Here is a 16,216-nt window from a genome sequence, read left to right as displayed (position 1 = left end):
GGCCACCTCTCTTTCCTCTTGCCCTCTCCACCCTCTGGGGCTCCCCACTCATTTCCTTTGAGTTTATTCATCTCGTTTACAATGGGAAGTTGTAGGGTGCAAGACCTCACTGGTTTATCTGCTTGGAAAGCTCTTGGCATAGCCCCAACACTGTGTAAATATTAAATGTATAATTTATGAATACGTACACAGAGAGCTAAGTAGCCACTGAGGTAATTATTCTGGGCTAGTTCCTTAGCTGTGGAAGGGAGGTACAAAGGCTAACAGGGTGATGTGAAGGCCTCTCTGTCCAGAGGCACATATGTAAATCTCCATCCCACTGCAGAAGTGCTCCACATCCTGTCGGGGTAAGCGGGGACATGGACTTTCTTGCTGCCTCAGTTTCCCCATCTGTGAAACAGGAACAGAGCCAGAGGCTGTGTGTACTGCAGAGGAGGAGAATGCTTGTGTCTGTCCCCAAAACCGCTGCAGTGCCTTCCTTTTGCTCACTGTCTGCTTACATCTGCCACAAGCCCATAGCACGTTTGGGCAGAGAGCTCTGGACGGAACAGTTGGCCCAGTCTGCCTGCAAATTGCTGTGACAGTGAGGGTGGTTTTGGCCCCTGCGTGTTCGTGCTGGAGGTTGGCTTGCAACAGGCCCTGGCACCCCCCATTGAGGGGGTTTGGTGAGCGTCAGCTAGGAGTGTAAACCATCTCCTTTACTTCCTCTGCTTGCTATTTGAAAGGCCCCTCAGGCATCTGGGTACAGACTCCCTGGGCTACGTCTGTGGCACAGCTCCGTTGCATGCTGTGTAGGGCAGTGCCCAGCGGCATGCTTGCCCTAGCAGCTACCCGTGCTGGCAGAGTGGGAGCCTCGTCAGGAACAGAGGGGGAGCAGCCAGTTGGGATGGAGGGTCTCAAGAGGAGTTTTGCTTCTTCCCAGCATGACACACACCAGGGCAGCCCTTGGATTTGCAGGTTTTCCCTGTGGGTAAAGCTATAATTTCTGTCCTCGTTACGCATCGCCACAGCTCCTCTCCAGCTCTGGGACTTTATGCCATAAGCCATGCTGTGCCTGGCAAGCGTGCTTGTGCTGCGGCAGAGGATGTCACCCTTGGTGGGGCTGGATGCCCAGAGGCATGTTGCTGGTTGGCGTGCATCACAGCCTCTCCATCATGTGTGCTTCACCCTTGTGCTGTGACCTGACCCAAAAAGCAGCATACACTGAAGAAGCAGGGTGGAGGAGGGGCAGGGCAGCATCTCTAAGTATCACTTCTAGCCAGTGATCACAGCAGTGTTGGTGGGAAGGGATCTTTGGAGATGTCTAGACCAGTGTCCCACTCAACAGTAGACCAGATCAGCCATGGCTTTGTCAACAGAACCCCGACAACCTCCAAGGATGGAGGTTCCCCCCTCTCTCTGGGTACCTGTCCCATCACTGCACCACCCTCCTGGAGAATAAATTTTCCTCCATAACCAGCTCGATCTTCCTGAGCTGCAGCCCCTGGCTCTTGGCCCTCGTTCTGCTCTTGCCACCCAGTCAATGTCCATCCAGCAGGGCCGGCCCTGCAGTGCAGGTGCCATCTTGGTCATCGATCCCATGTGTTACCAGCGATGTGATAACCAGGAGGGTGGACAAACCTTCCTCCCTTCCCTGCTCTCCCTGCTCAAGGGAGATGTGATGCTCTGGGTGGGTTGGGGGTTGGTCCTGCCCATACCCATCCTGTGGGAAGTGGAGGCTCCTCATAAAACCTCTGGCCACCCTTGCCCACCCCCATCCTAAAGCAGAACCGGTGTCAGCAGCACAAGGCAGGGCTGCTCTAGTGTTTGGCTGAGGGTGGGGGCGGAGGGGTGTCTATCCCCATGGTGCCTCTTCCCAAAGGGGCTGCCATGTGTTTGCATAGCAGTATGGTTGGGTGGGATTCCTACACCTGGCACAGGGCAGGAGGGATGTGGGGACCTGGTTCGGCTCCAGTAAAAGCCTCAGCAAACCTGGCTGGGAGAAATGCCTTCTCCGAAGCTGTGCTTTGGGTTTCTCCTTCGTCAGGGGCCTTAAATCATTGCCTTGGAAAGGAGCATTGCTTTCAAAGACCTGTCTTCCAGGAATGGCTCCCTCGGCCCTTCTGGATGAGTGCCAATGTGTTTGTACTGTGTTTAAGGACAAATAGGAAGTAATTCAAGGTGGTTTTTCCCCCTTCTCAGCTTAGTCCTGCTGCCATGAGCTACAGGCAAGATACCGGCCACAGTCCTGAGAAGGAGAGCTGTGCACCCCAGAGCTTTCTGCCACTCTCAAACCTTCCGTGGGGCTGGGCACCAGGCAGGCAGAAGCCAGGCAAGGCAGGCAAGTCTGTGGGTCCATTGCTGCACTGAGCCTTTCTCCGTGCAAGGCTTGGTGGGTGATGCAGTGTCTCCAGTTTCTCTGCTGAGCAGATCCCCAAGGGTAAGGCCAGGAGAGTCAATGGTCTTTTGTAAGCCAGGAGGAAAGGGGAAGAGAAAATATCTTTACCTTATGCAATAGAAGAAATCAGAGGAGAGCTTGAGTAAGGTGCTGGGACTCTTACTTTAGCTCTGTTATCTGTATCTGTCCATCCACCCATCTGCCTAGTCATCTGTCGATTCATTCATCCATCCATCCGCCTATCTATCGTTCCACCCAACACCACTGCTAGTTGTTGGTCCTTCTCTCCCACCCTTCCTCTACCCATGCACCCGACTGTCCACCCATCTCTCCATCCACATACACAGCCAGCCAGCCAGCCGCTTATACACTTATCTCTCCATCATTTTACAAATCTCTGCATCCCTGTATAAGCCCGCCCATCCATCCATCCATCCACCCCTCCATCCATGCATCCCCTTGCATAGTCATCCATCCTTTCACCTTCATACACTTCCTTCCATCCCATCTGTGCCCATCCAGCCAGCTGTCCAGCTGTCTGCGATCACACGTATTCATTCATCTGTCCACACATCCATCTTCTTCCACACTTCAGCCTATCTGCCTGTTTATCTGGGCCCATTCCAGCTACCTCTCCTCACACAGATGCCTCAGCTTAGATGATCTCCCCTCTTTCTGTCTGTCAGTATATGCTCTAAGGTTTTTCAAGACACTTGAAACACACTTGTCTGATCAGTGCCGTTTCTCAAAGCTCCCCACGCCCGGCTAGTGTCTGAGATGATCCTGAGGCATCTCACCAGCATCTTATTCACTACAACACAATTTTTCCCCACCTTTTCTTAACACCCGCTTTCCCAGCAAGGATAGCATCCCCAAAGACGCTGTTTCTCTGTAAGAAGTAGGTGTCCTGGTGCACCGTCTGCAGGAGGACTCAGACTTGCCAGGGACTCCTCCACGGCCAGCTTCACCCTAGGGCTTTCTCCTTTGCAGATGGGCTCAGGCTGTGGGCTTTCACACAGTGAATGACTGGATCATACCCATGTGGTCCCACCTATTAACATGACCCAGGAGTTTATGTCTAGAGATGGAGAAAAAAGCAGGACAAGCACAGGGAGTGGGTGTGGGGTGTGTGCTTCTCCCGTCCCTCCCCACCTTCAGCTTCCTGCAGCCTCCCCAGGCTCACTGGGCAGCTCAGTGTTTTACCGTCCTGGGTGGTGTCTTCTGCTGTGGATTCATTTAATCACTGTTTTATCCGCAGGTGCTGGCATCCACGGCATCTGATGGACGTGCAAAAAAACACTTTCTTTTGCCTGTTTTCATTTGCTGCCCCTTATTTTATTAGGAAAAAGAGCAAGCAGTCCTCCTCTATTTGTCGTCTCCATGTCACCCATCATTGCTTAGGTGTCTGTCACATCTCTGCTCAGTTGTCTCCTTTTACGGATGAAGGGACCGAGTCTGCGAGTCAGCCATCCTTACGCAGGGGCTGTTTCCAGCCTTTGCTATTCCTGTTTCCTTTCTCCGCTCTGTTTTCAGCTGAACTGTGCTCCTAGCAGCATGGCGACAGATTTGTGCGCAGCTTTTAGGGTACAGCGCTTTCCATTTTGTTCTCAATCCCTTTCTGAATAATTCCTAGCCTTGGGTTTGCATTTTCAGTCACCACTGAGCTGATGGTTTCAGGGAAGTGAGCACGATAACTCCAAGATATGTTTCCATGGAGGTTGCAGCTCATTTGGAGCCGTGAGTGTGTAGGGGAAGCAAGGCTTCATTTTCCGTGTGCATCCCTTTGCGTTTATCAACAGAGTGTTACTGCCTGCTGGGTCTGTATCGTGATGTCCTTCCGCAATGCATTTGCACCCAGCTGTAATTTGGCTGCCCTGACAGCCTCAGCAGCATGCTGTCTCCTCTCACTGCCTCAACACACTTTTCCCTGTGAGTTACGAGGGTGTTGGGCAGTTCTGATCCAGCTCTGATCTCTGTCGAACTTCACCGGTGACATCTTCCACTGCCACGTCTGACCGCTTGTTCTCACCTTTGGTCTCCTGACCTTTAGCTGCTATAAATCCTTGCAAGGACTTTCCTCGTGTGCTGGGACTGCTTGGTTTCCTTGCACCTTGTGAAATGTGTTTTTGAAACCCAGGAGTATTTTGAGAACTGAAGCACACTTGTCTGTGCACGAAGGCTTGAAGAAGCCTTGAAGGAACCTCATCTCTTGCCCGTCCACCTGTCCTGCTTCACCCTGTGTCATGGACACACACACATACACACACACACACCACATACACGGTTTTATCCTTGCCACATGCAGCCAGTGTAGCAACATGGGAAAGATTAAATTGCTAGGGATCATTAATGAATGTCAGCTCGAGCTCCTGTCCAGAAACCTGAGAAAATTCTGTTAGGCAGCTGGCGCCCAATGAGCTGTATTGCCCCACTTGCAAGATGCTAAATCAAGCAGCTCAGCAAGGCATCATTTTATTGTAGAGAAAGAAATGCCAGACAGGGAAACAAACAGCATAGCATGCACCGAGCAGCTGCCCCTTTCCAAAGCCTGGCACGGGTAGGTTGCAATCCTCCCACCTGATTTCCTGGGCGGGCAATTACAAGGACAGCTGCCTGCTTCCCACCTCTGCTAGTAAATAACTTAGGTTTGCTGGTGACATCTCTCTGCTGGGAGTTTCTGAGGCTTTCATTTGGTTTGCATCCTGCAAAGTCACGTAGATACAGGAGTGGCAATGGCTTGCTGGCGTGAGCACCTGGCTGTGCTGTGGGGCATTTGGCTGGTGAATCATACATGCAGCCCTGACGTGTTTCCTCGAGGGTGAAGGTCAGAGGAAAGCATCCCGTGAGATGGAGGTGGTCCATGAGTCCTGATCCTCGGGTCTTTGCCAGCTCATCCACTCTAGTCTAAGGTTAAAATAATAATAAGGTTATTGGGGCCAGGATGAGAACTTGGGCTTCCGTGGCCACCAACACAGTGTCAGTCCATGCCCCAGTCCACTCACTTCCTAGGCATTCTGTGATTCTGTGAAAGATCCTATTTCTGAGGCAGTGGCTACTGTGGGGCTCCGAGCTCACCTGTTTTTCTCCTCTTCCTCCCCACAGACAGCCACATCCAGTATGAGCGGGTAGGCGCAGACGTGACCATGAAGTGTGGCTCCATGGACTGGGATGCAGCTGTCACCTGGACGGTCAATGGCACCGACATTGATGGGTCCCACCTCAACGGGTCCTACCTGATCCTGAAGAATGTCAACCTGACGCAGAGCGGCCAGTACTCCTGCTATGAGGGCTCCTCCTGGCACCTCAAATACCAGACCTACCTGAGGGTGGGAAGTGAGTACCCCAGCATGTGACACTGAGGGGGACAGAGCCACGCTCTCTGCTCCCATATTGACCTCTCACAGCCCCCTCCTGCCCCAAACTTTCCATACATATAGTTGCCTGCCACACCCCACCATACAAGCTCCCCATGGCATGCTAATCCCAGAAGCAGGATCCTGGAATCAGACGCTCCTGCCCCAAGCTTTGCATCAAAGATGGTAGATTAAATGATTGCCTCGGGAATTATTTGGGAAGGGATGTTACTTCTCCATCCACCCCAGTGCCATGACCACCATCTTTGCAGGTGGAAAGAGTTGGGGCTGAGCTGCCAGAGGGGGTTGCAGCCAGCAAGGAGAAGTCCTGGCCAGGGCTACTGCAACACGGTTGTTTCAGAGGAGCAGCCAAAAGGTGGTGGCAGTTGCACTGTGTTTACAGGAGCCTTTGTGCGCAGACATGTGGGAGGACAGCTGCATGTTTCCCAGCATTTTACATATCTTAAGTGGGAGATGTGATGATTCACGGGTCTCAGCGCGGGAGATAAGAGTTGTGCTGTATTTCACATGATGCTGAGAACTGATAGCAGCTGTGTGTTTGGTGGGCTGCTGTGTTTGTACAGCTGATAGCAACGTGTGTGTTTCACAGTACAGTGTCTGCAACCAGCAGCGGTGGGTGTCTGGGAGGACCAGCTGGCATAGCTAGCTGTGTGGAATGGTAACTGCTGTGGAGGATGCTGCGAGGCACCAGCTGGGACCCCCACTGGCTGTGGATGCATCGTGTAGGTGGCTGTACATTTCCAGGTTTGGAGGACATGGCAAAGCCTTCCTCTGCTCCTTGTCTCATCTTCCGCACCTTGCATAAGAGCCAGGGTGGCATTTCTGTTCTGGACAGTGGTCCAGGGGCAGAGAGTCACAGGAGGCCCAGCCACGGCCAGCGTAAGCCCTGCAAATCATGCAGAAGGGGCTCACCCCACCTGTAGGTTAGACCGAAGAAATCTAAGTTTCAGGGAAGCTGCACGGTGTCCAACTCATGGTTCAGGATCTGCTGGGAGGGATCCTGGCACATGGGACGATGGGAGGGGGTGCTGGAAGAAGCTGAAAGGCAACATGAGAAGCAGGCTGGGGGGAGCAGTCAGCGTAGGGCAGGGGGTACGGCAGCGAGTAGGTGTTGAGGCTGGGAGCATGGCAGACACAAGGGCACTGGCAGGTGAGTCAGGGACCTCTCAGCTGTGCTGTTGGGGTGAGGAGGTGTTCACAGGTAGTTCGGAGGCAGGGAAGGCAGCAGCAGGAGGAGGCTGTGCAGCTCCTCTGCTTGGGCACGTGCTTGCCAGATCCCATCTGAGGAGAGGTCCCAAGCCGTGCCAGTGCACGGGGGGCTGCAGCTCAGGTCTGGAGGAAATGAGGGGACCGGGGAGGGGGCTGCAGCCTCCTCTCCAGCCACCTCCTTTGCAGCTGTGGCATCACTGTGACTTTGCAATGGCTCTTCGTCTGCTAAGCACCTCACTAATAGTAATCCCTGTCAATCCGCTCAGGAACCCGTGGGAATTGCTTAGCATTAGAGTCCAAATCCTGCTGTTTCCTATTACCCTGTGTTCCCATTGCTGGAAGCTCACAGCCCCCCTGAGCACTGGGCAGCTGAGGAGCCTGGTTGGACACTGCAGGGGCCACCAGCCCCAGGAGAAAGGGTGACAAATAAATAAGCGGATGCCCCACGTTAACACAATTAAGTATGCAAGGAACTAATCAGGTGAGACGCTTTTAGTGGTAATTAATTTAATTGCCTAGATTTTAATTTAATGTTCTCTGCGAGGTTTCTTTTCCCAGCACTGCCATCCCCAGCCCCTGCCTGCACCACCCCCAGCTTTCCTGCCTCTGCGGGGCATGATTGATTCCCTGGAGGTGCGTGGGCTGCTGCAGAGGTGTGGGTTTAGGAGCATCTCAGGAGGGGATGGCAATGGGGATGGGGATGCAGATGGGCATGGGTGTGGGCACAGTGATGAAGATGGAGATGAGATGGAGGTGGGCAGCTCGCAGGAGGTTTGCAGCATGGCCCTGTGGTAGCATCCCTGCTGCAACTGAGTGCACTGGGACTCCAAATCTGGGATCTGAGGGATCTCAGACTTGTTTTGCTTCAATTGCATGGGAAGTTAAATGAAAACAGGACTGTGCCTGCATTTTCCCCTCTTACTGGGGCAACAAGAAAGATGACGTCAGCAGGAGTAAGGGGCTGGGCGATCTCACTAAATGAACTAGGGTACCTGGAGCATGCCCCCAAGTGAGGAAGCAGGGGCTCCTGGGCAGACACCGCCACAAGAAGAATGTGGGAAGGGAACGGAGAAGCAGTGAGGACAGGGAAAGGGTGTCAATTAGCAAAGTGAGCTCTGTTGTGGGGGTCAGTGAGCACAAGGATAAAGGGAGACCTGCCAGGAGTCAAGCTGAGTGAGACCTTGCAGAGGAAATGAAAAGAGGGGTTAGCTATATAAATACAGAGCAAACGATGAGAGAAGAGCGGAGCTGGCTCTGCAGCCAGATTTCGGGGTAGATTAAAGGTAAACTCAGCAGAGCTCGATACCGAATGAACCCTGCCGGGTCTGAGCAGCGATGCTGAGAGCAAGGGCAGTGCGGGCTGGGGGAGAGAAAGGAGGATAAAACCTGGAGACAGTCCTCTGCCGTGGATGCACCTTCAAAGAAAACGATGCATTGAAGGCTTGGGGAGCACCTCATCCCAGTTGAGGACATCTCCTGTTCATTAGCAAGGCTCATTAGCTGCTGAGAGGTCAGTGGCGGTACCCAGTGCTGTGGGGAGAGGTGATGTGTCTCCTGTGCTTGAGAGAAGGAAAAATCCCAATCAGACAGCCTGACCCCACAGCATAGCGAGGCTGCAGGGCACACTTGGAAGAGCAAGCAATTAAAGACATGGAGACAAATGGAAAATGTGAAAAAAATACAAAGGGGACTTGCCAGGGTTATATCACACCAGATTAACGTGATAGCTCTCTTTGATAAGGGAACTGATTTCCTAAGCCCAGAAATGCGGTCAATGTAATCTGTCTTGACTTCAGTGAAGTATTTGCTATGATACCACATGGGAAATTATGAGTTAAACCAGAGAAAATGTGGATTAGTATGAGAGTTGGAACACAGCTTAGGAAATGGCTAAAGGGGATCAGATTGTGCTGAAATGGGAGCTGCTGGGAGGGATGGGGGAGCTTCGGCATCAGCCTTTGGACCACTCTAGTGGTGGTTTCCGTAATGGCTCTGACCCACAAAGACCAGGGATCTCTGGTGGGGTATGCCAGTGGCTGTGGGAGAACCTGGGGATTTCTGGCATGTGGTTTTCACACCAGAGGGGCCAGGATGCTACTTATTGGTGTGAAAGGCACAAAGCACGTGAAGGTGTCTCATCGATGTGCTTCAGGAGGTTGAATGGGAGGACACAGGCAGCTCAACTGGTCCTTGGGGTGGGATTTGACACCCAGGTCCACATCATGGGGGATGTGACCAGAGGCTGGGGGGAGCCAGGCTGTCTCATACCCTGCAGAGATGGGGACACCAGCGCACATGTAGCGGGGACAGTATGCATCCAGGGGTGGGGTGACCCACAGATGGAGAGCCTGCCTTGGAGAGGAGGAAGGGCCCACAGGCTTGCTTTTCCCTAAGGGTCCCAGTTCACAATTCTCCAGGGCATAGATCATCCTGAGCACAAACCAGCAAGGGCAAAGGTGGCACTTTTCCAGGGCAACCTCTTCCAGGGGACTTTGAGCAGTGGTGCGTTGCTCTGCCTCCTTTTTTCAGGCAGCTGAGCATGAGGTGAAGCACAGGAGAGCAACCAGGATGCTCTGTGTTTATCTCCGGTGGATAACCTGCCCTTCAGCATGGAGAGTGGTGGATGCCCAAGCATGGCCAGATGCAGCACGTGGTGGGGCCAGGCTTTTTTGCATGCTGGGCATCCCTGGCCTGAGCCCAGGGCTGAGAACCAGGAGCAGGCAGGAAGGAAGGGAAGGCTCCGGGTACCAGGAGCACGTCGCTGGGCTCCCGGCTGCCCCCGCGAGCCGCAGCTCTGCGTTTGGAAACACGCGGCTGGAGGGCCTAGGGATGGATATAACAAAGACGTTGGGAAATAATGTGCTCTTGAGGTTTGGCACACGGCTCTGTGCATTACAGAATGTTATAAAAATACTGCTAATGGGCCAGAGAGGAGTGGAAACGCGCGGCGGAAAGGCTGCCAGAAGCCAGAGAGCGCACATGGGAGCGGGGAGGCCTTGTATGCAGAGAGGGGAGGGAGGGAGGCAGCCAGGGTGGGCGTCTGTCCTTCCACTCCCATCCCTCTGTCCCTTTCTAACCTGCTTATCTCCATCCTGACCTGGCAGCTCTGCCTGTTTGCACCTCTTCTTTCACCCCTCTGCCTAGCTTTGGGGATACGCAAGTGCTACCGGCTGTTCTGCTCACCCCATCGCTCTGCCTGCTGCCTAACGAGGCTGCTGCTTGGTGGGCTGGGGTGCAGGCAGGGATGGGGTCTGCATGGGAGAGAAAATACAGCAAAATGCCCCTGCAGCAGCAGGAACACAGGTCAGGATGCAGGCAGTGGAGTGGTGGCACAGGGGCTCATAGCCCAGTGCTAGCCCCAGCCCTGCCCCATGGGCATCGCTGCCTCCCAGGCGATGGTGGGAAAGGGACTGGCAGAGGGCACGTGGCTCCAGGCTGACCTCCTTCCTCCATGTCTGTCACTGCAGTGGCTGGCGAGAGAAAGGGGAAAAAACATGCGGTTTGACAGAAAACGACATGGAAAAACAACCAAATTAACAGAAACACAAACAAAGCAAAACCAGAGAGAGGGAGGGGGGAAGGGGCACAGCAACAGGAACCACATGTAAGTGGGGAGGTCGGGAGAGCCCGAGTGTGTTCTCTGGCCTGATTAGCAAGCGATCAAACATTGGCCACTAATAAATAATCAGAGCCTCTCTTTTCTCTGCCTTAGAAGTCCCTTTCCTCCCAGCTGGGCTCCAGCTGCAACGGGAGGGTTGGACTGCAGTTTGCCTCTTTTTTTATAGTTTTTTTTTCTTTTTCACCCATCCAAAATAAAGAAGAAACAAAGAAAGTAACAACCTCTCAATGTGAGACATGCATCTCTAGCTTCCCAGGAGAGGGATGCAGCACTGGGGCAGGTGTGAGCATCCTGTGACGGGCACCGGCTAAACAGCGGAGGAAGGCAGTGCCAGGGACCGGTGTCTGCCTGCCTGCTTCCATTGGTTGGTTTGGTGGGAAAAACTGCAGGATGGCACTGCGGGCATGCTGGCTTGGGGAAACAGATGTTTGGCTGGCTCTGGTGGCTGGCAGTGAGGATGCCTCTGCTTCAGAGCAGGGTGCTTCTGGTCAGGGCAGTGCTCCTGCTGCTGGCACTGTTGCTGATGGACAAGCAGGGGCTCGGGGTCAGCGCGTGCAGATATTTCCCTGCTCGTGTCCAGCGATCTGTGACGCAGGGCTTAGTTTTTTTTAAAAAGCACTTTTGATGGATTTTTCCCCTATGAACTTATCCAATCCCTTCCCGCAGCCGTGTAAACCGAGGCTATTTCGAGAGCAGCAAGTTAAACATGACTGCAACTGTTCCCTGGCACCAGGGCCAGCTGGCAGGGAGCAGCACCCGCCCCTGCAATTCATCTCTCTCACCCTCCAAATGTGCTCCTGCCCTTTGGGGACAGCGCTGTGCAAGGTCAGCCCCAAGGCTGTGCCCAAGCAGTGTTTGGGGCAGGACTACATTAACCTGGACCAAATGAGTGGCGGAGCTGGAGCTAATAAAATTAAGCATGTGGCTGCTGATATTCCCGCATCACAAGATGCACCCCAAAGCTGGGGTATGGATGTGGTTGATTTTTCCCCACATGCCTGTGGTACTCAGGGCTGGGTAGGTGCAATGGCCCTGGGGGACTTCACAGCCAAGCATCACCCCTGGTTCTCAAGAGCCATGGAAAGGGAGTGTTACAGACAAGGTCACACAGATTGCAGGAGTACTTTGTGGATCGAAATCCAGCTTTTTTCCAACAAGGCATGCAGGCTTTCCAATCGCCACCTTTCCGTGCCGAGCTGTTTTTTCATGGCTGGGAAAACTCAACTGATGAACTTTGCTGCCTGTGCCCAGATTTCGGGTCTTGGCCCAGCTGGGAGCTGGAAAGGCATGCTGGGTAACAATATGCGTATTGCCATCCCAGCTTTTTAAGGAGAAGGCCAAAAAAAAAAAAAAATTGCCTAAAACCCCCACCACGCTCTCAAATGCAATTAGTCCTAATCGAATTAGGAGCTGGACTAGAAAAACAAACATGTTTGCAGGCAGCGGGCGACCTTTCTGCCCCGACCGGTGGGATGCATGCTGCCGTGCCCCAACGGGAAGGGCTGAATGAAGCCATGTCCCGTGGCCCACGTGTGCACGCATTCACACACTTGCACCCGTGCGTGCATGCACCCGCGCCCCGCTGCGTTCCTCCCGTCCTTCCCCTTGCCGGGCTGGGCAGCCTGCCCAGCTGCAGCATAGCAGAGTGATGCTTCTTTGGCTCACTACATAAAATATGATAATCTGGGGCAGCCGGTGTCAGAAACAATAAAAATATCCCCTCTCCCATCCTCGTGGCCCCCCGCTTTGCATGGGGAGAGCTGGGGGCGGCGAGGAGCGCGTGGCAGTGAGGCGAGCGGAGCGGCACGTGGCATTTATTAGGTGCCGCGGCATGGGACCACAGTGCCGGTGGCTCTGTCCTGACCTCACTAATGCTGTGGCCCACGGAGCCCCTGCCCAAGGAAAGCGCATGCCCAGGAGGTGGCCAACATGTGCAGGGTCCCATGTTCCATGGCAGGTGCCCACTGGTACTGGAAGGGATGTGGCCCCGCACTTGACCCCACCAACTGATGAGCTCATGCTGGGTTGGGTGCTATAGAGAGCTCATAGCTTCACCCTTTGCCTGAGTCATGGCAGGGTCATTGTGTGGCATAAGGGCACTGAGAAGCGGAGAAGGTGGCCACCCCCTTGCCAGCCCACTCCCCCAAGGCAGAGGTAGGGGAGTTCTGGGATTGCCAGGGACCAGACAGAGCCAGGGAGCATCCATCAGAGAGTATGCTCAAGGCGCAAGGACCCTCTTGGTGAGCACCTGGCGGGGTCCTAAGCTTTGGACCTACATGTGAAATGAGCCCTGAGGCTCCCTGTGCATCCCCTCCTACAGCAGGGATGGGGACAGCTCATGGAATGGGGCAGGGGGGCAGCCTGGCTGTTCCCCCCCTGCCCTGTCCCAGCAGCTGCCAGGCTGGAGGAGAAGAGGAGAAAGGGCTTTGGGGCTTGGCAGCTTCCTGGGGAACACTCGCTGTCTTTCTTTGCCTAGCACTAATGCCAAAGGCTGCGTGCAGCAGCACCATGTCCCCGGGTGGATGACAGCACAGCATCCTCCAGCTCTCCTGAGGTTTGTTTATCCTCCTTAACATGACAAAACCAGCCCGGTAACTAAAGAAGCACAAGTGCAGTCTAAACTGCTTCCCACAACCCTTGCTCCGAATTGCTGGGAATTAGGGATGCCCGGGGCCAGGAGGACAAAGCCTCCTTGGCTCGGGGACAGTGACCGAGGGCTGGGACTGTGCCTGGCAGGGGGAACAGAGGGGACACACGCTGGCTTTCTGCTTGTGCTGGCCTCTGCGCCAGGAAGGATTTTGTCTAGGCTTCTCGTAAGTGCCCCTTGTCAAAATATTTGGTGTGAGCTTCCTGCCACCTGCCAGTGGTGGGTCATCAGCTTCGAGGCTGCTGGGAGGGGAGAGACCAGCCGGGATGCAGCCACCTCCTGTCACCAGAGCCATGGGGCAAAGAGCAAAGGGGTCGTGATGCTCCACGTGTGGATGCTGCTTCTCCTCCACCCGCAGCTCCGCATGGCTGTGGCACTTAAAGAAAATCACAGTCTGCTTCCCAAGCGGTGCTGGGAGAAGAAACCCCACCAATGACACCAGCATGGGGTATAGCTCTTGCCTGTCACTGGCCCAGGCCAGGTAAGTATCCTGAGGGATAGGAAGACCCCACAGTGGGGATATTCTGTGGCCCCATCCCTCCCACCTGGAAGAAGCGGAGATGGCAGGCAGCAACAAATCTTCATCTTCTCCCAGCTCCCAGGGCTTCTCTATCCCTCTGAAACTGCCAGTGGAAGCTGGGAACTGCGGTGGGGCACAGGCAAGCAGTGAGGTCCTGTCTGAGGGCTCAGCAGGGTCAAAGCAGGAGCCAGTGTACTTCAGCGTGAAAGACATTGTCGTTAGCTATGGTTTCGTGAGCCAGTGCGTCTGCTGTAAATAATTTAGCAGAGTAAATGTGTGTTAACAGCAGGTCAGGGTGGGGAGGAGAGGGAGGAGAGTCTCGGGTCTGGAAAGCAGGGAAGGGCACTGGGAATAAAGTGAGATTATTTTCCTCCCATTAACAGGACAGGGTGGTGTCTCACCCCCTGGAAAAGGAGTCAGAGGGTTCCCATGCCCGATGGATCCCTTCTCTCCCCCGTCCCCTCCCAAGCTGTCAGCATCAGTACCAGAGGCAACTGCAGGACAATTTCCAGTTGCTCTTGCTCCAAGCACTTTAATGCTGTTTAAACAATTACGCAGTTGATAAATTTTGACAAGAAGAGATAGAAATAGCCTGGGAGAGCCACGCAGTAGAAATGCTCTAAACAGATGTCCCTTTTCTCCCCCTTCTCTGCTCCCTGGGGGTCTTTATCATTTGCTGCCAACTAAACAAGACAGTGTTTGCATGAGTTGGGATGGTGGGGAGGGGGAGCAAAATGCCTTATTAAAATGGTTTATGATACCATCCCTAGGGTGATGGCTGCTTGCTTTCTCTCTAGGATGGTCTTCTCTACATCGACGGGAGCCCTGCACAGACTGCCAAGACAGATGTGGCTAATGGCAGGCCGTTCATCCCTCTCCCCGTCAGCTCACAGGGTACCGGGCTGGGCAGCCTGGCTGCTGGTGATGCAGGGGAGAGGGGTACAGGGTGTTCGCCAAAAGCAACTGAGCAATGAGAACCTGCTGTGCCAAGCAGCGTGGGGGAGTCTGGTCTTGCTCTGGAGATGTGAAGAGCCAGATCCCAACAGTACCTGTGTAGAACCTCATGCAGCAGGGACCAGCAGTGGCTCCCCAGTGCTGCAGTTTGCCCCAACTGAGAGACATGGAGGACAGAGCAACCATGAAGCCAGGGCTCGATGAGAGTCAGGTCCACAGGGGAGGCTTGATGTCCTGTGTGGCTGAGCTCAATGTGTAGGGAGAGGAGATGGATGCTGCTGTCGATCTCTGGAGGCCAGGATTTCACTTTATGGGTCCACGCCAGGAAACCGTGGGGAGGTTAGGAGCTGGAGCTGAGACCTTGGTACTGTATTTTTGCTCGTGTTGGGCTGCCTTGTTCTGAGCGCTTCCAACGTGCATGTTTTTCCTTGCCACAGCCTTACAGTGTGTGTGGCTTTGTGTTGAGCACACCCCAACTCAGTGCATGTTCCACGAGAAGCAGCCTCGCACGTTGTGGGTTGTCATGTGTTGCAAGTGCATGTGCCCTGTCCTCTCTTTCAGGGAAGAAAGCAGAGTGCTGTGAGCAGCTTTTTGCCTTTCAGCTGCTTTCTGGATGCTTAGTAATCTGTACTGGTCTAAGCCAGTGACTGGGGGCTCTGACAGGCTGGAACCAGGGAGCTGTGAAATAAGTTGTGTGTATGGTGAACAGGCTGGCATTCGTCATCTCTTGTTGTCTTAGGAGCTGACATGGTGATGTTCACTTTTCCAGGGAATAGCTGCCTTGCTGAAGCCCTGTCTCCGATGGCAGGGGACACGCTGATGGCGTGGCCCACAGGTCCTAACAAACACACCCCTCCCAGAGAAGGGCCCAAGGCAGTTTATGTTTCTAAAGCCACCCTTGCGGCAAGGTGAGAGCCCAAAGCATCTGCTCTACAAGGATTTGTGTGAGCACAGTGCGGACTGAGCTGGGCAGAAGGGTGCTCATGCGGGTGTGTCTATGTTGGTCTGAGGCACGATGACCTGCCCATGCATACCTGTGCATCACTGCTCACATGCTGCAGCATCCCCACATGCACAGTGATATGGTTGCCTGGCCTGGCAGGCAGCTCTGTTGCTTGAAAGGTGGCGTGCAACAGGTTTGATTGTGCCTTTGCAAAGAGAGGGTCCTGTCATGGAGGATCTCTGGCTGTTGTGGGCACATTTCTGGCTCCTGATTGATTTCCTAATGCTCAGTCCTCCAGTGCTGGATTTGTCTCTGCTCTCTGCATTTGGACCCAAGCTGCTCTGCCTTCCCTCTGTGCCTGACTTCCCTGAGTTGTCAGCCAAGTGCAGCTGCCCTCTGCAAAAGCTCTTTGGCCTCAGCTTCTTCCTCCTGTTTGTCCCTTGCCCTCACCAAAACTCAGGGACCCAGACTCCAGTGCTGTGCTGGGGACACAGGGCAGCCGCTGCCACCTCCCATTCCACTCTCTGCCAGGGAGAAGAGCCCCATCTCGGTGGGAAACAGGGGGCTCAAAGC

At 54.1% G+C, this 16,216-nt stretch overlaps 1 protein-coding gene across 1 annotated transcript in view; it reads left to right on the top strand.

Moving 5' to 3' along the window:
• The window catches only part of CNTFR (ciliary neurotrophic factor receptor), a 208,174-nt gene that overhangs the window by 144,408 nt on the left and 47,550 nt on the right, over positions 1-16,216 (top strand). The window contains exon 4 of the mRNA XM_086480218.1: positions 5,480-5,710. Coding sequence (XP_086336344.1) covers positions 5,480-5,710 — 231 coding nt within the window. The remainder of the gene's footprint in view (positions 1-5,479; positions 5,711-16,216) is intronic.

This window comes from Leptosomus discolor, chromosome Z (genome assembly GCF_034619465.1).
Source record: "Leptosomus discolor isolate bLepDis1 chromosome Z, bLepDis1.hap2, whole genome shotgun sequence".
In the NCBI taxonomy this organism is placed as follows: Eukaryota; Metazoa; Chordata; class Aves; order Leptosomiformes; family Leptosomidae; genus Leptosomus; species Leptosomus discolor.
Note: the sequence above shows the minus strand (reverse complement) of the source record. Positions and strands in the feature narration are given on the sequence as shown.